We start from the raw sequence: 26,988 nt of genomic DNA, 5'->3' as shown, positions 1-26,988 counted from the left end.
GCTATTTGCAACACAACTGCTTTAGATCACTTTAGATGGGTTTTTACAAATGTCCCATTTGCAGTTAACTATACCCATTGCAAATTCTAAACTGAGTGTATACACACTGCTTATCCGACAGGAAACTGGATTTGAAATGCATCTGATTAAACCATATTATTCTAGAGTATCGTCCAATCAGGCTGCACACACCCATCTTGATGTCTTCATTCCTGGCTCACTTTCTTCAGCCCCTCATCATAGCTGGGCACTGACGTCACTCTTCAGTTCCCTGTACACAAATACACAGCTGATTGCTCTGTTTGGGATCTGGCACAGATAGGCCTGTGGAATCAGCCCACGCTGGAATGAGAATGCTCCTTCAGGGTGGATATGGAACCTGCAATGTTGGCAGACGCACATACACAGTAAAAAATAACACAACCTTCACACAAACACTTCATTACATGAAGAAACAACTCTCATGAAAGTGGAAAGTGGCTTCTGAGAGGCGTTTATGTAATCCGGGTAAAATGAGACACAAACATTTAGATGCCACTTGCTTACGCAAGTATTATAACTTTAAAATAAACAATTTATTATAATATTAGCAAATATTTTTATAGCACATTTGTAATTAACAACAGTAATATATTTATATATAACAGTAAGAGTTAAAACTACTTCTAACCGTTTTAATTCTTCAATTTCCAGTTTAGGAAATATTAATAGTTGTAGTAGTAAAATATTTGTAGTGAAGTAACAAGACACAAACTGGGAAGAAACATTTATTCCCCTCATTTGAGGTATAGAGACAGAAAAGGACAAATATTCACATGTTGCAAGCATGTACTGTACTATATGCCCCTATAGCTATATTTCAAAAATACTGTATTTGTTTCACATAGATACATGTAACACCTAGGTGAAACTTATGCAACAACTACAAGTAATTGTCCTTATCGTTCACCCTCTGGTTGGCCTAGCTTATTGACCCTTACACGGGTTACAACTGCAGTTTACATTCAGTAAAAAGTATTGAAGTATGCTGCTAAGTACATGACATCCACAATCAAAATCCTCAGATGGACTGGTTCTGAAATATACTGCATGGATAGGATTCCTGCTGTCCATATTTAAGATGCACATGTTGAGTTCTGTAATTATTTTTTTACACATCACAAGGATAACACACAGGCTATGTTTGGAATAGTATACTAGCATATTCATCTTATTATTTTTGCAGTAAGTTATTTGTATAGTGTGAATAATATGCACATTTTCTGGAAAATACTATAGCCCAACTTCTATTTCCAGTATGATTAATAAACCAGAAGATTTTTTTTTTCCAGAAATGAATCAATGCAAACTTTATACAGTATATATATATATATATATATATATATATAGCTATATCTTCTGTATATATATATATTATATATATATATATATATATAAAATACAAACAGCATTTTTCAAACATTTGTTGTAGTTATAATGTATCCTGTTTCACATTATATATATTTTTTTAAATAGTGCACAGTATACAATGTTTATTTTGCAGTATGCAGTACGCTAGTATTCCATTCAGCCACTTTGTGTAATGATTTTATCCATGGTGTGTTCAAACAGTGTCAAAACATTTACTAAACTAGATATTGATGGTAAAGTTATTATAATTATTTACACAGAACTGAGTATGCTACATAGTAAGGCGCATGTTTAATACAGTATATGATGTTGAAAGATCCTAGTATAGTGTTGTTTTTTTTTTTGTTTTTTTTTGTTCTTCACTTAAGATTTAATTACTTTGGAATACACATCAGATAATCAGCTCTGATAACTGATTTATTGTTATGGTCAGACTTACATAACATCTGAAGTTGAACAATGACTTGGACTATCTGCCCTGTGCTTTCCGGTTTACATTGTTTATAGATCGAAAAACTATTTTATCAAAAATGAATTAAGGCCCATTCTGGCATTAAACTGATTGTCTCTCATCATATTTTGCTGTCTAAACCAAATGCAATCTAAATTTGGTCTTACATTTTACTCGCTATCCGATGATCTCAACATAACCATGTGGCCCAATCATGAGACGTTATCTACGAACCACTGACTAATCTCTGCTCACTCCCATTAAACACATCAGAGTAACCAAACCATTCAGTTGTGGTTTTAAAAAAGCGCAGTGGTCATGGCCTTGTTATAAGTTCTAAGTGGGTTTCCTGAGAGATAAAGAGGATGAGACGGCTAAAGGCAAAAAGTTGCCGTCTCCTCATTCCTCTTCTACATTCTGGCCCTGATCACACTTCCTGTTTTGTCAACAGGCCTTATCACAGGGTCTTTGTTCACACTAATATCCTGCAAAATAAAAGGCAATGCAAACAAACATTGTCTTTATGTTGGGAATTTTTGGTCCACAAATTTGTGATGTTTTGTCTCTGCGAGATTCCAGTCCTTTCCCTCAAGCACACGGAGGTTCCTCAGCAGGGAGCAGGGGGCTGCAGGGTGGAGCGTTGCTCAGAGGGCGGAAAGCGAAGATGGATGGATCGTAGGAATATCGGGGTGCGTGGCGGCCACCACTCAGGTTCTGTGAGGGAACCACAAAAAACAAAAAAGGATATGAAGGCGACTGGAAGCTGAAGTGGGAAGAAAGTGGATTTGATTTATTAGTGAGTGTCCATGAAGTCTACAAGACTGTAAGAGGTACCATTCGTCATTTATTGATACAAAAAGGGTACTCTTTAGCACCCCTTTGTAATGGTCTGGGCTGAGGGAGGCATTTGCAAAAAGGCAATTTGACTATATCTCAACCCCAAAATTTCCAGTGCAGTGCAGAGTATTGAATTTGTCAGAATATTTAGCACAAAAATTAAATATTGAGGATGTGTTACACAACAGTACAAAGCATCCACCTTCACACTTTCTGACAGAAAAACTACTACCACAGTTTGCTATTGAAGAATACTATACCGGAGATTTTTGAGGAACATCAGCAATCCATTCCAATCAATTTGTCAGCCCAACCATCATCTCTTGGTTGTCTACTTGGATTTACAGATTTTCAGTGGAATAATGTTGAATGAACGTTGAATGAGTCAATTCAGTTTTAGGATTTATAGGATTGTCATTAATGACATGCAGGTGGGGGAGTAACCATTTCTGCTAATTAATCAAAGAGCTGTAGGTCCAATCACACATTTGTAAAGCTGTTAGCGAATGTTTTTTGGAACTATGGTTTTGGAAAACATAATTGTTGAACTTTGTTAGTAACGATGGAACTTGAAAAAACGTTTAAATCTGACTAATTATAAAGAATGCATTACTATTAAGTCAACTTCGTATGTTAAACTCCATCCGACTTTAACTTACATGTACTATGGGTAACATGGCAAACTTAAACTAAAATGTTCCTCTAGTGTATCATCACTGGCTTTTATGATCTTTAAAACAAAACCTGAGTAAAACCAAATGAGCAAAACCTGAAAAACCCAGAGAAAGGAGGAGTTCCTGTCCTGGGCAATGAAAAAAGTTGTTAATATGTTTCACATATGGCCAGCTAAATCTAGCCTGGCTTAAACTGCACAACTCACAAAGATATATAGGCATGTACCACAAGGTTAAGCTCTTTTCCTGTCAAACAGCCACTCTGTTTGAGGTTTTCAAATCCATCAAGGAGGGAGATCAACACTTCATCAAAATAAAAAGACGAGGCCTCAGGGTTTCATTGCAGTGCTACATAATTCCATTTACTTTCTACAAGCAGCTGTTTTTCATGAATCTCCCTTCAGGAAGCAATGTTCGGAGTTGAATCATGGTTTCATTCATGCATTCCGAACAGCAAATGACAAACTATCAAATACTTTCTTTATTTTTATGTTTTAAATAGCTCCACAGGCCTTCAGACTGACAAATACCTGCAACTTTAGGAAGACTAATTATTATAAACTAGTAATAATAAATAGATCAGGCATTTTAAAACCACATAATGCATTTAAAACATTACACTGCACGCTACACCACTCATACATGGGAAAGATTTAACCCCTCAACCCCTAACATCTGTCTTTTCAACAAGTTTGGACCAAAACTCATCCAGGCAATGAGACTGGCTTCTCCCTCCATTGATCCCCCCCCCCCCCCAACCCCCCACCCCCCAATTTAGTTTTCTCTCTCACTGCTTTCTTGTTTCTGAGCCCTCATACTCTCTGGTCATGTACCAGACCTCAAATCCCCATGATGATTTTTCCTCTCCCCTAACAGGTCCCCAGATAGCCGCTTCCCTCTCCATCTCTAGCGCTCACCTGGAGCGTGGCCAGCAGAGAGACAGGGGCTCTGAGCTAAAGTGGGGGGCCCAACCACCACATGGGCAGTTGGGAAAGGACAGAAAGGGGAGAGTGAGTGGGAGAGAAGTATTATTTTAGGGTTATTTTTGTATATTAGAACAAAAAGACAAATTACTGATAGAAAAACCTTTTCACAAACTGAAATGAATGAGAAATTAAAATGAAACAAACAAAAAGGTAAGAATTAGGGGCTTAGGGGTTAATAGACAGTTAATATTCAGTAATATTACTGTTTTAACCACACTATCAGATGAGAACAGATAATGTAACTAACTTTGCAATGCAATGACATTATTGCCTGCTGTAGAGCTGCTTAGAACTGATTTTGATTGTGACGAAGAAAGACTGAAATAGAATTTTCTTGTAAAACACTCCAATAATGCTTTACTTACAACTTCAACTTTTTACAGTGCAGCTTAATTAAACTCATTTTATAACTGATAAATTTTGCAACATTTGACAGTTATTTAACTAATTAAAAAATGTTGAATTAAATCGAGCTGAATAATGACACCTGTCTTCTGTAAAACTGGGTTACAGCTAAAATTATACTTACTTCATAACTGATGAAAAACACTGACAACTGGATAGTAAAATATGCATTGTAGTAAACCATCCAAGTATTTGACTGTTTCATGAAAACTAAGGATTCAGACATATTTCTCCTGAATCCTTGGTTTTCATGAAACAGTCGAATACTTGGATGGTTTACTACAATGGATATTTTACTATGGACATGTCTTTGAGGTCTTAAAGTGTGGTCTAATTTTAAAGCAGAAATACAGAATAGAATTATGTAAGAGGAATCGATGTCTACTTGTCACTGTTTAGCTTAATACCTTGTGAAAGTGATATGGTTATAGTTTTCAGTAGTCTGAAACCTTGAATAGGTCAATGGATACAGAAATTACAGGGTAAATAATAACCATTTCCAATCTCGTTCAAATCAAAATATGCATAAAATTTATATTTAGCAGTCTCTTTCAGTCTCATTTTAACTGAGCTGTGACCATCATTTCACATTTTTCAAAGATTTACTGACTAATGACGAATTATTGTTTATGAAGCTATGTATAAATGTTTAAAAAAGACTTTGATGTGACTAATAAGTAGTATCTATCTATTTTTTATACCCTTTAATCCTAGATAGCATCACAGGGAGGGCTGGAGCCTATCCCAGCAATTCTTGGGGCAAAAGTATGTACAAATATAACCATACAAATACATGGTGTTGATTGCTTGTTGATTGTTCCAAGCATAAGGTATGTCCCATGCTTTCCCATGTGTTTAGACTACAAAAAATATGCGAAAGTGGACTTTGCCTCCTCATTATAGCACAATGCACACCACTGGTGTAAAAGCATAATTTTGTGGAATATATGGCAGATTACAGTGCTGCATTCACATTGGAGAATTTAAATACAAAAGGTTTTGCTTTTTTAGATGTGAGTAAGTGACTTAAATACATTTTGAAAATACTAAACACTAATAAGCTTTGTGCAAAAGTGGTTGAGAAGGAAAATAAATAGAGAGCCTGAAAGGAACAGAAGATGTGGCCACCCATGGAGGATTTTTTGAGCATGTCTGATAAAACAGATATACATAATATGACAATATAGAGGCAAAGTATAAGAGAGTGGGAAGAGTGAAAGAAAGTTGAAAACAACAACAAAGCAAAGGAGTGAAGCGATGAACATCTTGCTCTCTATGGCTATAGATCCTGCAACAGCCGGCACTCTATAAATGGAAAATGACTTCATCCTAACAAGCGGACACCTCCTTCTCCCTCTCCCTTCATCCAGTCTCCTGCAGATTAAATGGAGGTTTCTGGATGTTCAGTAGAGAGGCAGATTACATAATTATTTTGCAAACAGAACATTTTACAGGAGGTAAATCTGCATTTCAGCAAGCTTAAAAAAAAATTTATTTACATTTTTTTATTATTATAACATTTTAGTGCTGCAACATTCTGTAAATATGAGAATATTGTGGTACTTAAAAGTTACCAAAAGGTATTTCAAAGAATTAAATGGTATTAATAACCTTTTTTTACTTGTAAGGGGCCCCTAAGAGGTGACACAGATTGTGTTTCTATTTAATTTCTCTGACTCCTGGTGTGTAGCCAGGGTTGCCCAAGAGTGTTCCAGTTCCTGTGCCATGCATAGCTGGAGGAGGCAAGCAGGAGACACTGTTCTGCAGTCTGAAAGGTGCCGAGCTCATAATGACGTCACACACTGGCATCATTGAGTTCGGGCCTTCTGGACCAGTGTGATGAGGGCCAAAAAAACACTCGAGGTCCACAACCGTGGCTATGAGGGTCAGCGGGTGCGCTTTGGTGAGGATCCAGCGCACTGCCGTAACAAAGCCTGCTCACATGTCATGTTTTATAAAGCACTCTCATTCAAAGAAATCATGTATTGTTTTTGTTTAGATAAAACCTGATCCAAGACCAGCATTACAAAAACACTGCAGTTACAAAAAGTTCAACACATTAACTATAAACATGCTTTACAAGACTATTATTATTATTATTTAATTGCATATATATTTTTTGTCATTCTTTTTGTCAAATTTTATTTTTGAAAAGTGTGCTTGTGCGATCATTCTTGATAAGAAATTACACTTTGTATAATATTATGTTTAATATTTTGTTTAACTATTGCAGTGACATTCATATGAACACTTTTTTGGGGCCACTGTATTAGACCTTTTTTGATACACTCACCCGAATCTTGATAGTCCTTGTTTTCCCTCCACAGTTCTTTTTTAGAAGCATTTTCTGGAACAAAAAAAAAAAAAGGAAAGAACAGAAAAATGTGGTTAAAAGGAATTACATAAACCTTCCGTAAGTCTATTCAAAGCCAAACTCCACAGAACAGCACAATGAGGAACAAGTTTTCATATTGCCAGTATAAACATTTACGTTTTTTTTTTTTTTTTTTTTTTGCCCTAGGCTATCCTGGAAGAGCCCTGGAAGTTCTGGGGTACTGTGGCTACCAAAACTAATGAGTCTTTTATGTAACAGAGCAAAACATCCTGTGGGCCACCCCCTCGGGACAACCATGGAAATCTGTTTGCTTTCCTTACCCAGAACTCTACTGTTAGCGCTAAACTGAGGCCTGGTGACAGGTTAACTCTGTTTCTTTACAGTTCATTTTAAAAGCAGTGCACTTAGGACTTAACAGTCTAAGCTGTTAAGCTGTTACATTACAGTAAAAACAATCAGTGATCTCAAAGATTACAAAACTTTTATGATTAAAAGAAAACCTGCAATGAATAACAATTTCTACATTATTTACCCTCATTTCAAACAAAAAGGTAATGTTTGTTAGAATGCTCAGGCTCTATCAAAGACCAGGGCTGTCAATGCACAAAAGGCAGTTCATGAAAGTAGTCTAAAAGACTCATGCGTAATAAACATTATTATAAATATGAGGAACAGACATTTAAGTCAGTGATTATCTTGAACTTCAAATCTCATTCACTCTTTATGCTTTTGTTCTGCGAATATATTTTATATTATTTATGCTTTTTTTATTCAGTGGAATTTTTTTTTTATTTATTTTTTTATTACACTATGTTTGTTTAGAATCATTAATGATGATTTATTTTATATATGTTGTTTTTCATTACTGTAAAAACAACCAACATTTTTCAGAGGTTGTATATAATAATAAATCTATGCGAAAAACCTATAGGAAGATTAATGCACATTTCAAGCAGCGTCTTTGTTCTACAAGGGAAAATCCCAGTGAAAAAAAAACAACAACCCAGGAATTGTCCAGATCTGCGTGACTGGAAGGCAGCCATGGTTAAAGCCCAAGTGGAGTTTGAAATGAGCTCGGCCTCATTTCAAAGTTCCCAAAAAAGGAGATAATGTTTGTTAAGCTCACTCAACCATGGAGGGCAGCATTTAGACATCTGTCAGGCAAACCATTCATTTCATTCGAACAATAGCTGGACCCCTGCGTTTGAGATATGAGTAACTGCATATGTGCAGGAATGGATTAGTTGGTAAGGATTAATAATGAAAAACTAACACCACTCTTGGCCAAATGTAGCACAACATATTACCATAACAGCTGTCGTATATAATTAAACGTGCGATACCTCATAAGTTGAGGCTGGACATGTTCACAACTTCAGGCAATAATGACTGACTTACTATTTTGAGTATGTTTTTAGTTAAAAATGGATTTGGTTTTTAAACATTAAAGCTAAATGAGCATTTAGTAGCTAACTTGAATAGTTTCCCATATTGTTTTTCCATCAACACCTCCCATTCCACTTGACCAGGCACACACACACAGTACACTCTGAGAGTCATATGGTCCTCACAGCCATCTTCATTCTGCTCCCCTCTCTCGCTGTTCTCACCTTTTTGTGCTTTCTGTCTCCACACACCCTTTTTTTCACCTGACACAATCTGGCCTGTATATTTGAACACCTGAAGACAAAACTACTAGGTTTACTTGTCCTACTTTGAGGTCTCATTCACTCACAGATTCACTCCATTGGGCTTTTGTTTAAAGTGAGAGGGGGGGCTGACATCTGTCATCCCTCTTTCTCTCTGGAGGTGGTGGGCACAAAGCCCTGGAGCACATGGAGTTGTCTGACTAAGTATAGTTGTGTGCATTTGTCTTGCACTGTTTTCAAACTTAGCCATTGAGTTAACGAGGACTGTTGGTCTGGAACAATATTCTGAAGAGATTTTATAACAGAAAGTAATATAAGATGGTCTTTGGAATTAAAGCATTTAAGTAGTATCTATTTTTTCCAAGGAATTGCCACAATTTGTTGATGGCTGTATGAAGTCACTTCCCCTCAAGCTCATACAGGCTATGCAGAGTACCCACAGTTTCCTGTACTTTTGAAGAAACCAAAAGTGTCCATAGAGAATACTTTGTTTCTAATACATTGATGTTAACTTTTTGTATTTTTTGTGGGAGAAATATACTAATATTTTAAACTTTTTAAATTGTAAACTGTTGCTTCATTACCATCATTAGTATTTTTCTAAGATGCACATATATTTCTTTGCTTTATAAGACTTATCAACTGATTTTATCATTGATTTTTCAACTGGGGTCATATGGATTACCATTGAATTCAGTGTGATGGTTTTTGAAGCATTAACTATGAGGGTTCCTTCCACTTGCATTATACAGACTCAGAGATGGATTATTTTTCTAAAAATCTCAGTTGCAAAAGAAAGGCAAACAGATTTGGGTGCAATATCTCTTTAAACTGATCTGTGCAATTTGTTTACCCATTTGCTGTATGTCTCAAAGTTCACAATGTCTTCGTGTTCACTCTTCATAGTCACACTTTTCTCCCATGATTGATAAGGCAGAGTGCCCCCATCTTTTTTGTCTTTGTCCACACTAAGTCATAGTCCATCCATTAGTACAGTAACCATGTTCCTAGTTCTATTGCGTGATCCCCCCTTTACAGCTTTTCATTTTTCCACATCTATTTCTTGAGCCTTTTTCAAAATTTGTGAATGGCGAGAATGGCCGGAGCTGAAATATATGGGTATAACATCCCTATCGGGAAAAATTTCTTGGTGACTGATTTTGCTAATAATGTGTTCCTGGATGTATATCCTAGTTAGTCCTGGAAAATCAGTCCTATCAAGCAATCAGATTTTAGGATTAGGGGTTTCTTCTACATTCTCATCAACATTTGTATTTTCCTATGATTTTAAGGCAAGGATGAGCATAGGGTTAAGACTACAATTGTTTAAAGAATACGATGTTCAAGGACCAACAAACGATGCTGATGTCCTCCCTTGAAAAATCACACAAAGCCTCTTGCTGGCTAAGTAAGAACTTGTGTGTCTCTTACCTGCTGCATTTTCTCCAGGTCCAAGCTGGGGCGACCAGGTTCTCCTGTGTAAGCGGGCCGGTGCCTCCAGTAAGGCATGGAAGGTTGTTCAAAGTGGCTGAGAATGATGGGCCGGACAGGTAGGCGGGCTGGGGTGTGGGAAGGCTTGAGAGCTCGAGGAGGGGAGGAGCTGAAGAGAACGGGGCTGGGAGAGGTGGCGCTCAAGCGAGGTCCAGCCGACGATTCATTTGGCCCACACAGGTCCTTCACCTCCTCGTCACTAGATGCGCTGCTCATGTCTCCATGTCTGTGCCACTTTCGGCCCCCTTCGGCCGCCGTAGCTCCTGCGATGCGCTCAAGCTCCTCTTCAGAACTGTGATGGTCCAGGATTGGGTCCAGGAATAAACGGAGACGCCGTAAGTGGGCGGGAGAAAGAATGCCCTGGTTGTGCTGCTGGCTAGTGGCTAGAGGGGTCAAGGCACAGTTCCGCCGGCGCTCTGCAGGGGGCGTAACATAGCAGAAGGATGTCATTAGCAAAATCTAAACTTAAAATACACTTAAAGGGGTCATATGATGCGATTTAAATTTTTCCTTTCTCTTTGGAGTGTTACAAGCTCTTGGTGCATAAAGAAAATCTGTAAGGTTGCAATGAATAAAGTCTCTAAGATATTCTTTATAAAAATTAAGAGTCAACCACGCCTACATAAAACGGATCATTCTAACACACCCCCACGTCTACGTCACGATGTGGGAAGATTTGCATAATGCCGTCCAAATGTTCCAATGTGCAAAGGAAGAAGGCGTAACTTCTATTTTCGCTGTTGCCGCCGCCGCCATGTTGTGGAGACACTGTGTGTTTCTTTATAATCTTTCTTTATAATAAAGAAATAAGTCATTATAATCAGTAATTATGTGCCCACTGGATACTACAAATGCCTCGTTTGTAATGGGTTTTATTGGTTTTGTCTCGTTGCACTGGGTACTCGGCATCACAGTATGTTAAGGGACGTAACATTTCCGTCACACACTTGAGGAATTCGGCCAATCACAACGCACTGGATAGCTGGCCATTCAGCGTATACCTCGATTTACAGAACGATGAGCTTTGTAAAAATTCACACGTTTCAGAAAGGCGGGGCATAGAGGAGAAACAATAATGTACATTATGTGAAAAATATTGTTTTTTGAACCTTAAACCGCATAAACACATGGGATTACACCAAATACACAAAATAATGTTTGTTTTAGCAATGTCACATGACCCCTTTAAAGGGGACATAAACATTCATTTTTAAACAAGGCAATATGATGCAGGCTTAGTGCTTAGTCTAACCATTTTGGATCCAACACTAATATCGCACATAAGTGTGAGTGAACGTGTTTTTACCACTATTGTATTGTCTGTTCCAGACCATTTGATATATACTGTGTATTTAACCCAAATGACCCATGTTGTTTTCAGAGTACGTCACAGCAGTGTCCATCTGTTATTTTAATAAGCAAAACTGCTAGCCAATCATAGCAGTATATAAACAGACCGTTCTGCAGAGAGGCTCAAAAACAGGATAAAAGATAGCCTATTACTTCTAAATTATTATTATTATTTTTTTTTAATCACACTAACATTATAAGTGAACCTCAGAGAATATTATAAAATAATTATAAAATGCAGTTCATGACCCCTTTGATACAGGGACAATCCCATGGAGCAACTTGGGTTTATGTGTCTTGCTCAAGAGCACAATGATATTTAATGGCTTGTTCCTTAAGGGTTTTTTCACATCGATAAACATGAAATTGCTAGAGGTTAGTTGCTAGTCTACAGTATTGAACTGCATCATGAGGAGGATCAACTACTGTAGGCTTGGTAGACATCATATTCACTGCTCATTTGCATCAATAATGGTCACTCTGGCTCATATTGCCTCGACTTGCCATGTCTTATTTAAAATTATAACAACAAGTCTGTGTAAAGTGTCCCAGACTATTAGGTTCAACTAATAACTTGTTTATAATCTAATGATAATCTACAGTAAATCTTTTCCTCTAATGCTAATGCCATATATGTACACTTCATTTTTAGAAATCCTACTACTGTAGGTGTAAAATACAGCATCAGCTGCATTGCAAATATGGTTTTCATTTTGTTTCATTTAAAACTTAAATTTGAAAATATTGTTCTGATGCTAATGATTGCACTCACATTCTGTTTTAGTCTGTTTGATTGATATGCATATTGATATACTCCACCCAAATTTAAATTCTCTCATCATTTAACTAAAACTTTTTTTTTCTCTCTCTCACACACACACACGCCTATCGTTTCACCTCTGAAGACACTGATTCATCAACCTCAACTGTGATTGTATGGAATACTGTCATGCTCATTTTGCATGGTTTTTGAAGCGTCAATTTTGAGGGACCCCTCCACTTGTATTACATGGACTCAAAAAGGTGAATTATTTTACTAAAAAATCTCATTATGTGTTCCACTGAAGAAAAAAAGCCATATACATCTGGGACAGCATGAGGGTCAGTCAAGTCAAGTCACCTTTATTTATATAGTGCTTTTAACAATACAGATTGTGTCAAAAATAGGGGTGAGAAAAAGGGGTGACACCTACAGGGTGAGAAAATGATAAGATAATTTTTATTTTTGGGTGGAGTATCACTTTAATGATGACAACATTTCAATAACTTGCTTTCAGAAACATAACAGTAACTTATGTAAATGTATTAACTTTTGTAAATGTATTATTGTCAGCTCCTGTGGCACAGGTGATAAAGCGTCTCTCCTTGACTTTTACTTACATTTCACTGCTGGTCATATGCTCTCCATATAACCATGTATGTGACAAATAAAAATCTTGAATCTTGAAATCTTGAATCTTATATATGTAATATTATCAAATTGAATCAATTAGTTGTTGAAGTCCTGTATGCTTTAGACATACATGCAGCAAAACACACACACACACCTCTGTCAATCTGTGCCAGCTCTTGGTTTTCACCTTCTGAGTCTTCACTCTCCCCTCCTTCCTCACTGCCATGGTAAGAAATCTGTTTCAAAAACAAAGCAAAAGTCAGACAAACCTGAATTACCATGATACAAACAAAAATATTCATACTGTCACGTCCCACAGCTCACACAAGTGAATGGAAAGCGCTTTTCATGCATCTGTATTCCAGTCCAGTAGCATGAAAGTATTGCTTATCATTTGCTATCACAACAAGGCAACTTCTTAGGAAACCTTCTAATATTACAAAGGGTGAGACAAACATATGCGGTAAGTGCTAAATCTTTCTTGCAAACAGTCCAACCTAAACAGAGGTTATCTATTTACTCAGAAACTTCTTGCAGTTTCTAAAGAAAATGTGCGTAATGATTACCCATACAAAAGTTGCCTTCAATATGCAAGGGTGATGTGGGTGGCTGCCAAAGCAATGCTATGTGTTTGCTAAGTGTTTTTAGCATGTTATGCTTTGGTTGCATGTTCAGTGGCCCAAGACATAAAAGCCCACCCTCAAACCTTTATGAGAATCTGTTCTATACGATTTATTTATTTATTTATTTATTTATTTTTGCCCATTTTGTCATCTGCCTGCAGAAAATCTGAAATTTGAAAGTAATAGAACACCTCAATGATCTACATCAGAGGTCCCCAACCATCGGGTTGAGACCCAGTACCAGTCCTTGGCTACCAGGGTCGCAAGAACGTTCTGGGAAAAATGTGTATGACACTGTTATTTATTGCGCGTTCAAATTATTCTGTATTTTCACTTGTTGTTTGCGATTGTTATGGAGTAGCAATTTGATGATTTCATGCAAATTAAATGTTCAATTAGTAAATAAATTATTGTTCTGATGTCACATATTAGTGGTTTAACTGATCTCAGTTTATTCCGCAATATGCACGGACCATGCCCCACTCTGATGTCACATATTAGTGGTTTAACTGATCTCAGTTTATTCCGCAATATGCACGGACCATGCCAAAAGGATTACTTAAAAGCTTTTGTTCGGAATGTTAAACTACTTAATAAGACTGCCATGGTGTTGGTTGAAAAAATTAGTTGAAAAAATTCTCTCCTTGTGAAATGCGTTAGTTCCAGAACTAAATGTACAGTACTAAAGTACTGGGACGATTTTGCGTGAACTGTTTCCCAGTACCATTTAAAGGGTTGCATTCGCACCGACAGTGTGTACTAGGACGTGACGTAAGCCGGTCGACAGCGTGGCGTTCAATGTGGAAGAAGTAGTGTGAAAACGTTAACAACAGGAGGATGGAGGACGCTGTGATCGGAGCTGTGTTTTTGTAGTGTCTCGCGGGTTTCACAATAATGGACATGGAATGTTGACGTTTACGTAAAGAGATTGAAAGAATGGAAAGGAGAACTAAGAATCTCCAACGACAACTGGCAGTGCTACATTTGCTACAAGTGCCTGCACTTCAGCGTCACCCACTGTTTGTCACATTTGCAAAATAAATTGACACAATGTTTACAGTATGTTACAAGGCGTTTTAAATCATGGCGGTTGAGGGCGTTTTCGAACGCGTCTGGCCAATCGATGTCTACTTACGTCACGGGTAGTACCAGTTGTGCTGGTTAGACCCTGCTCCGGGGTAGGAGCTAATTTGGTTCTCGAAAAAAGGCAGTCCGCTACTAAAATCGCACCCAGTTCCTGCAGTGCGAAAACGCCCAAAAGTGGGTAGTTCTGGTACTATGAAAGGGTTCCAGTGGTGCGAAAGGCCCTCATGTGATTCTCAGATTAATTTGCCAATTTCAAGTTTAAGCGATTTTAAACCACAAAAAGAAGAAGCGAAAGGGAACTTGATTCGTTACTCACACGTTGTTTTCGGTTTGCACAGCAGCCGCACACACCCAATGTTCGCACATGCACAGAGACAATGTGCGAATACCGAGTTGATTCCTCTTTCACGTCTCCTTGCATTTGAGATATATACACATAAAATTATGTCAAAAACCCTTCTCTGCATTCTCATTCTCTTTGCTTTAAATATTTTTTTCTTGCTCATCTGAAAAATCCTCTGTAATGACTCAAAAACCACAATATGATCCATTGAACCAATATATATAATATATATATATATATATATATATATATATATATATATATATACACACATATAAACCCCACCCCACTCCAGCAGGATATTTTCAAAATATAACCAGTCCATGGTGTAAAAGAGGTTGGAGACCCCTGATCTAAATGAATCATGCCACACATAAGCTAGCACAAAATTATGTGTGATATATCAAAGTTTAATACCCAGTATAAGCAATTTTTACAGTAATGCCTGCCGTAGAAAACAGCACAGATGATTCACAGATCTACACCTCAACTGAGATAAGAGAAGGTGTGATTAGATTAGAATGTGAGATAAAATGGAAAAGGTGCTCACTTGTATTTCAACTTCAGCAAGTGCATTCCTTTTTTGATTTGCCTTGTTTGAGTAAAGATCCGAAAGTGTGAAAAGAAGAAACAGAACATGAGGTTAAGAGAAGTAAAAACAAGAGGCACACCCAATACCACAACACCAATTGCTCTGAAGGCTTAGCTGAGTTCCAGAGTAAGTACATTTAGACAAGATTATTTTAAGAGCAAAACTGATTAAAAATCTCTCAGCGAATGAGGGAATGGAACAGAGAGAAAACCCAACAGATTGCACCAGTAAAGAGTTAAGTAACACAGTGCACGGTAATTACCTTGTCCAAGCCCAGCTAACCAGCTGCCATCTGTTCTCAAGTACACACACACACACACACACCACTTCTCTTCTCATCTCTTTCGCCTTTCACTAAGCAAACAGTGAGAGAAACTGAATGACTCAAATGTGTCACTCTTTCTCACATGCACTAGGATCTCACGGCAGCTCAGGGCCCCCAGAAGAGCCATTTCCACTCACTGAAATCTAGTCTGTCTCAAATCTAAGTCACCACAAATTACCATTCCTCACCACCAAAACCTCTGCCAGACAGTGTCTTCAGTTGTAAGGAGCTATACACTAGGTTTTCATTTAGTATCACATACTTAGAAACCCCTGCCCATTAATGTATTCGTGAGTGTACGTTTACGAAGTGATAACCATACCAATAAATACAGAATGAATGTCCTTTTTGTTCCATGTGTTTAGAGAATACACAAGTCAATCCCACTAGAGAAGAAAACACTGGGAGAAGGGAGAAGGTACAACAATATTCATCTGCAGTAGACAATGTATTTTCAAAACTAATTAGTTAGTGGGTTAGTTCAGAAAACCCATATAACTAGGCTGATTTACTGTAATGAAAACTGCTTAGAAATTGTTTTTGTGATATACGTATGGTTACTAAGGCGCAGTCCTTTAATAAAGTAACTGGACAGATATTGAACAAATAAAAAGGCTAAATAAATTATTGTCAGTTATTTTTTTCTCAAGATACTGTGTCTAATGGTAAGGTTCAGTATTGTATTCTCAATCTCTATCGCTATTTTTGTAGGAAAAATCTAACTGACCACCATTCTCACAACAAGTCTGTGTAAAGGCAAAATATAGGTTACTCAGTGTACACTAATTCTATTCGACCACCAAAAAAATGGGTCTACCTGTACAGTTCACAACCCATACAGCATAGCAGACAAGGGTTTCCATGCTATGACAAAAGATCTGAACCAATGTATGCTATTTCCTAAAGTTTTTTTTTTTTACCAAGGTGCCTACTTTCAAAATTAAAACCATGTTTACGGCTTATTCTTAAAGGAGAAGCCAAATGATATATACTGTAAGAAAAAATTGGGTAAAAAGATCACAATATAACAAAGTTTTGAATGACAATACATTTACAAAGCATAATATTTTTGTATCATGATACAAATATCAATATAATATCCCTCTGTCCATGCAGATTCCTCCTCCTACTGCAAGACTGTACTGCCACAACAACAGAGCAATGACTGAATAAAACAAAAATACCAACTGGAAAAAGCATAAAATGCTAATGAACAATATCAGAAAACCTGTTTCTGTATGTAATTATGTACAAATAGACTTCTTTTAGGTATAAATGTACAGTCAGCCTGTCAATATTGAAAAATAAACCTTGACACTGTGATCTTGCATCACTCTCAAGGAGTTTACTTTGTGATAATGACCAAGTATTTATTAATAGTTTGGTTATGTAAGCTGTTTTACCATGCCAATAAAGCAAATATAACTTATTATAGAGTTTTCTTCTTTTTATTGCCCATATGTTTGCTAATAGTGTGGTTATGTAAGTTCTATAAGATGCTGGCAAGTGACCTTGATTTGGTGATAGCCAATCAATAGATCATGGGAGCGTCCTTATACATGCAGCCTCGTTTCAACCGGCTTCAATGCCGAGAGACAAAACATTACTGATACTAAGTCGACTTCTGGTTCTTTGCCTGCACTGAAAAGCTCTGATAGGATCTCATGGGTGCAGACACAAAAAGCTGCTCAAAAGGGAAAAAGCAGCTCCAGGAGCACACAACGAGAAAAACAGGCTTTGTGTATACTCAGTCTGAGGCAGATTCTAGGCCAAAAGGTAATGTCTTTTAAGGTAAATAGTGATCCTGCATTTTATCTTGGCTAGTAATGGAACTCTACATACAAACACACATGCATATACACACAGCTGAGTGACTGAACTAAACACTGCAGCACTGCATGAGGCCTGTTTCCCAGGGAACCGCCCCCAGATGGGATGACAACATCTTAACAAGGGATTATGGGATGCATGTGTTTAAGTGAAGATATGTTAACAGAGCTATTGTCAAAATCATCAGCATCAGGGTCAAATTACCCATCAAGCTATTCACTATGGTTTTGGATCGAAATGAAAGTACAGCCTGTTTTCCTCAAATAATTGTTTAGGCAGTATCTTCTCTTAGTTAAAAAAAAAAAAATGCAGTTCAAAGAAGGTCAGTGCTCACATACCACTGGCTTTGAAGAATGAAGTTTGAAGATACATGAGATGGATTGCATATTGCTTCATACTACCAGAGTATGTTTTAAAAAGCTATTCACAGTATGCTTTTGAATTTCAGTTACAAAAGAAGTAGGTTTCGATGAATGTCTCTCATTCATTACAGTACTTTTATAAAGAAATTACCTTTTAAAACAAACCCGCCATTTGGAATACCATGGTACATACATGATTTTAATGGTCTGATATATACTGTACTAAGTGATTAACATGTTAAATGTACCATCTTAATTTACATGGTACTCTGAGATACTCCTAAGAGTACCATGGTACAAACATACTGTTACTGTGGTTTTTACTATGCTAGAGGTGGCAGCAGGTACAAAGGTAAGCAAGATGCACCAATAAACAAACAAGCAATTCTTCCACCAAGTTCTACCCTAACAGTAGGATAAGAGTAGGATGTTTATGGTAGTCAAGAAATGTTACTTGGTGCATTATTTTTAGAGACCAACTGATGTCATGTATATTTACACATTTAAAAGAAGTTACAAGTTATATGAGTTCCGAGTGTTATTAGCTGTAATAATTGTAATGTTGCAGTTTGAGAGCTGTAACTATAAATTAAGTACTATACTAGTAGTATAAAGTTGAATAGGAAAGACTATTCAGTTCTTCATTATGGTCATTAACTTAAAAATTCAAAAGGCAGCACATTCATCCAGTGACTGGTTATTTATTTGAATAACTGACATAAAAAGTTAGTAGGGCAGGTGAACAACAGTTATATGGCTGCGCTTGAATAATTTTCTTAATAACTGTATATGATACGAGCACCACTTTGCTGGGCCCTTTTGGGGGGTGGGGGGTGCATGAGGTCAGTAAGCACCCATTAGTAGCAGTTTCTTTTAATGTACATGTCGAAGCTAAAGTATAATATTAAATCAAACCAACAAAGACAGCACTGTTTATTAACATAAATGCATGTCTTACTGCAGGGGAGCTGTACTCATGTAGGTGTGAATCACACAGTTGGCGGTTTACAGCACAGCCGTTCCCTCAGCATTTGCGTATGTATTTGCATTTGCAGTGGACCTGAACTGATTTGCTTACACATGGATTATGCCTTTCCTTCATCTATGGCAATACATAATTTTCATCAATACGAAGTACAATTTGAAAAAAAAAGTGCATAATTATACTTCAAATCATCATCTAAAAAGTATGAGAGTGCCATGGTGATACATTGTTTTATTAAAAAGTTTGATAGTTATATTTTGATTCATCTGGTATAATTACCACATAATTATACTTCAAATCATCATCTAAAAAGTATGAGAGTGCCATGGTGATACATCTGGTAATGTATATTACCAGAGTGCGCTTTAAAATACCTATTTTAAATTATTTAATAAAATAAGATTTATGGTTTAATAAGAGTTATGGTTTTAAATGGTATCAGATGATCATACCATAGTACTGAATTCATGGTGATTACAAAATTCATGTAGATTCATGGAAAGATAGAATACCATGGTATCATGTCTAAAAAAAAAAAAAAAAAAAAAAAAAAAACCTTCTTTTCAGTACGTTCGTTAGTTATAATCAACTCTATTCTAATAATAAAAATATAAAAGAAAAAGAAAAAAGACGCTTCTAAGAAACGTTAACATCATTCATTGTAATGAATTTAGGATGTAAATTTCCCTTGAGGAAAGTTTCCCTTAGATTTGAATTCATTAATGCCTCGTTGTAAAGATATGATTTAAAACTGCATGATTTAATATAAAAAGTGTTTTTTGGTATCCCTGACAGGCGGGATATCTGGTTTAAAATCAATCCCAGATATTTCCTACAGCAGAAACTAGCACAACCCTTTTGCATTAACATATGCAACAAAACAGCATTTGCATGAGGCTTTGATGCAGACCACAATGCACCTCTTGCAGGCAGAGCTGTTTGCATAGTTTATGGTTTACTCTCTGTATCCTCTGGCACTGTTTGAGCTCATAAATTGTAGGGTTGTCAGTGTGTTTGTATATTTAAAACAATCAGCTGCCCCGTAGCCTCAGGATCTACAGTACCATCCCGCAAAGCAGTCTGGGAATGAGAGAGGCAGGGAGGTGTCACTGCTGTCATGGCCTTATAGATTAGCACTGGCTATTCTCATTTGAATGTGTGGGGTAGATTAGGGTCACTGATGATGGTCATGGATTACAAGCTTTGGAGAGGGTGTGCGTGAATATTATATCAGCTCAGAAAGCATTTGGCACACAAATGAGTTGTTAGTGTGATAATGTTCAAAGGTCAATCACATGATAGTCTTAACTTCATTATGAGCACACCTAGGCATCCTAAAACAGACGAAACTACATACTGTACATTCCAGTGAAATAATGTAACAATGCTCTAAATTCTATGCATCGTGTGTCCTGGAACACGTCAATAGGTCCTGATTTTGCAGTGGCCCGTAATGAACAGTGATCTGATTGGTTACTGCTGACCTTTATTACAGTTGCTGAAGGTGAAATGTGTAATTTATAAAATACTTTCAACCACCACATCTTAAAATTTAAAAAACTACAAGTAAACCATCTGTAGACCAGTACCCTAAAAACTTGTGGTAGTGTGACTCTATCAAAAACTGACCAGCCAACACAATCTAATGGCAGTTCTAATTTTACATGTTGGCAAATTAATGGCTAATCCTTATGAATTTGTACAATCAATCAATTTTGTTTTTTGTTTTTTATTGTTTAATGATCTGCATACATCCCAACACACAGTTATGTATAGGGTTGCACCTTAATACTTTATCTTTTTTTTTTTTTTAAACAAATTCATATACAAATTCACATGAAATGGCTACCTATTAAACTAGTTATATTTAACCGTGAGATTGGGTTGGACAAACCCAACACAGCAGAATTGGCTCAAGCAATGGAGTGAATTTGGGGTGGGACTATTCATTTGTTGACCAATGGCAGGAAAGGGGAGTGTTTACTGTTCATTGATATCCTAACAAGGACACCAGGAAGTGATGTAACAAAACTATTAACGCATAACCAGAAACTGCTCTAAATCAACTTAATTAACTTAAAAGCTCAACTGTCTTAACCAAAGAATTAATCAGTGTCAGCAAAACTGTAAGCTTCACATTTTTTTGATTATAAATCCCCCAATACCACGACTGAGGTGCCCTTGAGCAAGGCACCAAACCCCCAACTGCTCCCTGGGCGCCACAGTATAAATGGCCGCCCACTGCTCCGGGTGTGTGTTCACGGTGTGTGTGTGCGCGCACTGCTGTGTGTGTGCACTTTGGATGGGTTAAATTGCAGAGCACGAATTCTGAGTATGGGTCACCAAATCTGTCACGTCAAATAAGACACCCTACATCCTCTTGGGCTTCACAAGGTTATATCAAGTGTGCCATTTGAAACAGTGCCCCAATTCTCTCACAATGCACCAAAAAAAGTAAAACCAAGAAAACCTCCTAATGTTGATGACTAAATTAATGGAATAAAAAAGTCCTGGCCCCGTTTTCCTCAACAGTCCTCAGAGAGAGTCCCCCTAAGAGTTCTAATGATGTCTATGATATCAAAGAAGTATGCTGTGTAGTGGGCGGTAGGTGAGAGCTGCATACTGGGCGTCAACACGCGTGTTCTAGCTACGCCATCTGCTAAACAGTTTAGGATGGTGATTGGTCCTGTAATGACAGTCTGTGTGTTTGTGCGCACTTCTGCGTGTGTAGATCATGAGTGTTCAACAGACAGCAAATGTAACCACTGTAACACCACTCCGCATCTTTTGTACTCTTTAAAATTAAACACTTATGCATGCAGACATACCAGAGTCTCATAATGCAACACAGAATCAGATATTTCATTGCAGTAAATTAACATAACTTCATGATCATTTTTCTTAAAATGTTAAACTGTCATAAACTTCTCTTTAATTTTGCAAGGGTTTGTGGGCAATATACGTATATAAAAAAAAAAAAAACATTCACCTCTGACATATTTTCAGTGCTTTATGCTAATGTCTATTTTTGAGTTAACTTTCATAAACTTTCATTTTGAATTAAATGAGTATGTGATGACAATTTTCATTTTTGGGTGACCACTTTAACAGATCTTTTCACAATGTTTAATTTTCAACCACAACCTTAAAAACATGTAACAAACAGCTTTTTGTTTATGTTTCATGTGCTTTCTGCTATAACACTGAGGGTTTCACAAGTCTCAGAATTCCCTGATAATACTTGTGACCAACCACGGCTGAATTCCGATGAACTTGCTGACAATGTCCAGCAGAAAGTGCCTAATCACTACCAGCCACAACCCTACGTGTTTCACATTTCCACCCAGTGCAATAGCAGAACTATGAATGTTGAAATAAGTTTTGCTGCAATTAGAAAACTAACAGCAGGAATTAATGGTGAGGCAATAATACAATTGCTTGATGAAAACATCTGATAATGTTTTTTGTTTTGTTTTTTTAATTACAATCACATTCATGCTTAAATAGCAGACATAAGCTGCCAATTATGCCAAAGGCCTATAAAATCTCCTGCAGCCCAAGTACATTCGCATTTCTCCCATTGGCTAACAATACTGCACACTGAGTAAGTGGAAATTACTAGAGCGGAAGCTAAAAATGCTATTACAGCATAAATGTGGTACAAATCCATAACGTCACATTTACTTGTTAGTATTGCGAATTACTTTTTTTTTTCTCTCTCTCACTCATGCTGACTAAAACCATTACAAGTATCCAACATTCTTTAGGCTGGCTGCTAGATTAAGTGCTCGGCCAACATTTAGATGACACTGGACTAGAATTTCCTGTCTTTTCCCTCCTGGCTTATAGAAACGCAAACATTTGACAAACTGTTTGTCGTTTGGCAGTAGGATTTAGGTGAGCTTGTGAATCCATCCAATTATCCTTACATATATTTCATGACATCTTACATTAAGCCTGCACAACTGACATAAAGTCAATGACCTTTTTGGCTTGTGTGTAAACATAAAACAAAGTCTATGTAGGTCTGCAATCCTAATGTTTTGCAGATTGCAAACGAATGACTAAATGAATCTGATAAAGTGCTGTACTTTCCAAGACTCTTGCACGACTTGCAAAGGCACTTTTGTAACATGAAGCAGTCTGCTAACCATGGGAGTGTTTAGGCCAAGTCCTCTGTGGTCAATTTGAGATCACACGGGAAAAAAGAAAAAAAACAGCCACACTCGCAGCTGCGTTTTTAAATTTTTACACAAGTGGACAAGAACAAACCAATCAAAAGGGGATCAAGTGAAAGGCCATGACACAGGACACACTCAAACACAGGAAGACACACAATAAACAGGGCCATGACTGCAGCTCTGTGTGTTGCGTCTGTTGACGCATGAAGGAGACTTCTGGGCGTCTCTAGCTTCTGGGTTAGTATAGATCAGTTTATGTCCTTTTTGTACAGTGTTGGTTCACTGTTAATGTGTCCTAACTTACATTTGAATTCTACTTCTGTATTTTTCATTTAATAAGGCCCTTCCAAATAACTTGTGACAACATTGCCCAATGTGAGAATCATGCTAAAGCATTACAGCTGACAGAGAATTGTATGCAGGTCAAAAGTTCCAACATGCTCAATTACTGAAAGCATGACGTGACATTCAGAGGATAATTCTTATGAAAAGGCCTTTACTTATCATTTGTTCTTCTGGCTTGTATCTGGGGAATACTTCCATTAAGATCCTTAAATTTTCTCCAAAGCTTCTCAGTGGTCTACTAGATCTACTCAAACATGACAGATACAGACACTTATACACACAAAGCTTCCGTCAGCAACCCAGCAGTGCCAAAGACGTTACTGGCAGAAGGCCACAGTCCAACCACCATAATTTTATTTATTAGTGTAAGCCACAGGGTCAAGCTGAGATCAGGAATGTGTCCATTGGTACAGGAATTACAGCCTTTGGCACTGAGTAGTCAAAGCGTCTACTCAAAACATCTTTCCATCTTCATTTAACAAGTTTTACCTCAAATGACGCTAAAGCTTGAGAATCAGCCAGGTATTTAAAATTTTGGTCTCGCTGTTGATCACAGCAAACAAAGCTTTGCCATTCATACTGTCTTTAAGCTACGAATTAGGGGTGTGCAATATTTATTATCTATGATAATATCATAATTGCTGTTTTAACGATATGCAAGCTGACATTATCAAATATGTCACTCACTTTGCATTGCAAAAAACAAAAAAAAACATGTCTTGCTAGTCCAAAAGCATTCACTGTGGGATGACGCATATTAGAATACAGTTAAGATCCTCCTATAATTCAAGTTATGAAAGCAATCTGTATAGGTTTTATATATATATATATATATATATATAATATATATATATATATATATATATATATATATATATATATATATATATATATTAGGGCTGTCAAATGATTAATCACGATTAATCACATCCAAAATAAAAGTTTTGTTTACATAATATATGTATGTGTACAGGGTATATTTATTATGTATATATAAATACACACACATAAATTATATATTTAGAAAATATTTACATGTATATACATTTATATATTTATATTCTTATATTTTATATTATATATAAATATATTTAATATATAAACATAACATATTCTTCTTAAATATATACATGCATGTGTGTGTATTTATATATACATAATAAATATACACAGTATACACACATATATTATGAAAACAAAACTTTTATTTTGGATGTGATTAATCGTGATTAATCATTTGACAGCCCTTTCTTCTTAAATATATATATATATATATATATATATATATATATATATATATATATATATATATATATACACCCTGTATAGGTTGTTTATCCCTGTATTTTGTTTATTTTATTTATATAGTTACGTAATATCACACAAGCAAGAGCCGTTTTCCTAAATATCAGCGTGTGGGCGTGATCACAAATGTGATATTAATTTTATTAACAGTTCAACAAAAAGGAAGTTAATATTGAGTGAGTTACGCTTTAGACACTATATATCAGTTAATCAAAATATCAGTTAATTGACGTTATTAAAAAAGTCCCAGTAAATAATTGAGATATAATTTTTTATCAATATCATACACCCCACTACGAATCCCAGTCTAGTACAAATTAATTCTTAAAACAAACTTAAATCTACATGAAATGGAATTCACAACTAGTTTTACTTCCATAATATGCCAAGATATTCAGTGAGGAAAGATGCATGATGGGACTCATTTTATCTATTAGAAACCAATTTGATCATGAAGGTGGGATTTATACACCAAATTGCAGTCAGTTAAGGAAAATGCACCTTTTTTCTTTACCTTTTGGCCTTCCTTCCACTGAGATAGCATTTTTGTCCTGAGCTTTATGAAGGTGCTCACCCAAGTCAATACATCTGAAAATGTTATTTTCATGTTGTAGTGTGGACTGTAAAAATGGAGGTATTTGAAAACGGTGAAATGTTTTGTTAATAATACAACAGAGCTAGAAGAATGGTGTGAGAACTTTTTACGTCTAGTCTCTTGGTATCTTTTTAGTGAGCTTTTATTAATATTATTGAGTAGAATAAAACCACACCTAAACAGCTCTTTCTCAAAAACAAGCCTATGTGGCCTATTTGACATGAGCCAAAAGGAAAGTCATTTCAGAGGAAGAACTATTTATTTTTGTCTCTGGAACAACCTAGACTAACTAAACTTTCACAATAACACCAGGAGCATATGTTAAAGGAATAGTTAACACAAAATTCTGGGACCATTTACTCAGAAAGAAAGTCTGATTTGAAATGGCATGTCTACTACTGTACATATACACATATACTACTACTGTACTGTCCTGTCATGGGGATTATATATATATATATATATATATATATATATATATATATATATATAATCTTCATACCCATGACAGGAGGGTCACATCTTTATAGTGACCTCTCAAATTTCATTCATTACTCATCAGATTTAAAGCAGATTTCCATCCTGCTATTGCCACATTACCTCCCTTTGAATAGATAACAACTCCTTCACCAAGAAAGAGCTCAAACATGGCTATAGGGTACACCTCTCATGACAAATAATAAAAATTGAACAAGCAGTTGGACAGATCAATTAACTAAAAGTGTAATAGGGAAAATGTGAAAACTACCATGTGAATGAATGGAATGGACCAAGGAGTGGACTCTTCCTTGATTAAATAAGCTAAAGCTCATACAAAATTTAGACTACGTCTTTGTGGAACTTCACACCATGTGCTCAAACAAGAAACATACTGACAAATGCCTCTATGAAAGGTCTTCATGGTGCATTTATGAGCAATTTATGACTTTATAACATCGTGGCATTAACAGAGAACCAGCATTGGGTTCAGAATGTCAAGTATTTATGGATTCCAGAAAGGTATTACTTTAAGGTGGTTCTTCAAGATGGTGTAAGCTAGATGCCATCATGCTTTCTCCTGCTAAAACTGCTAAAAAAGGTCATCTGGTTTCTTTAGCTTCTTCCTTCGAATAAAGGTTTTTAATTTACATATAGTTTTTGGATAGACACTGATCTTTTCATCTTTTCGTGTTGTTTGTGCACTTCCGAAGTGTGTGTATGTGTGTGTGTGTGTGTGTGTGTGTGTGTGTGTGTGTGTGTGAGAGAGAGAGAGAGAGAGAGAGAGAGAGAGAGAGAGAGAGATCACTATTCCCATGTAACAAATCTACCTTGAGATTAAACAAACATAGTGTAGTATACTGAGACATGAACAATGTAAATAGAAAGCATCTGTATTCCAATATGGGACAATACAGCAGTCATAAGACAAAGCGCTTCATGGTAACACTTTACATTA

General features: G+C 36.5%; 1 protein-coding gene across 2 annotated transcripts in view; it reads right to left on the bottom strand.

The window, feature by feature from the left end:
- Positions 1 to 1,755: 1,755 nt before the first annotated feature.
- The window catches only part of LOC109107304, a 26,189-nt gene continuing 956 nt past the window's right edge, over positions 1,756 to 26,988 (bottom strand). The window contains exons 3-7 of one of the 2 annotated variants that reach the window (XM_042774557.1): positions 15,584 to 15,625; positions 13,136 to 13,217; positions 10,179 to 10,654; positions 7,057 to 7,110; positions 1,756 to 2,575 (exon numbers count right to left, since the gene is read on the bottom strand). In XM_042774557.1, coding sequence (XP_042630491.1) covers positions 2,450 to 2,575; positions 7,057 to 7,110; positions 10,179 to 10,654; positions 13,136 to 13,217; positions 15,584 to 15,625 — 780 coding nt within the window. In that variant the 3' untranslated portion in view covers positions 1,756 to 2,449. The remainder of the gene's footprint in view (positions 2,576 to 7,056; positions 7,111 to 10,178; positions 10,655 to 13,135; positions 13,218 to 15,583; positions 15,626 to 26,988) is intronic. The other variant, XM_042774558.1, reaches the window with a different exon arrangement.

This window comes from Cyprinus carpio, chromosome A17 (assembly GCF_018340385.1).
Source record: "Cyprinus carpio isolate SPL01 chromosome A17, ASM1834038v1, whole genome shotgun sequence".
NCBI classification, from domain to species: Eukaryota; Metazoa; Chordata; class Actinopteri; order Cypriniformes; family Cyprinidae; genus Cyprinus; species Cyprinus carpio.
Note: the sequence above shows the minus strand (reverse complement) of the source record. Positions and strands in the feature narration are given on the sequence as shown.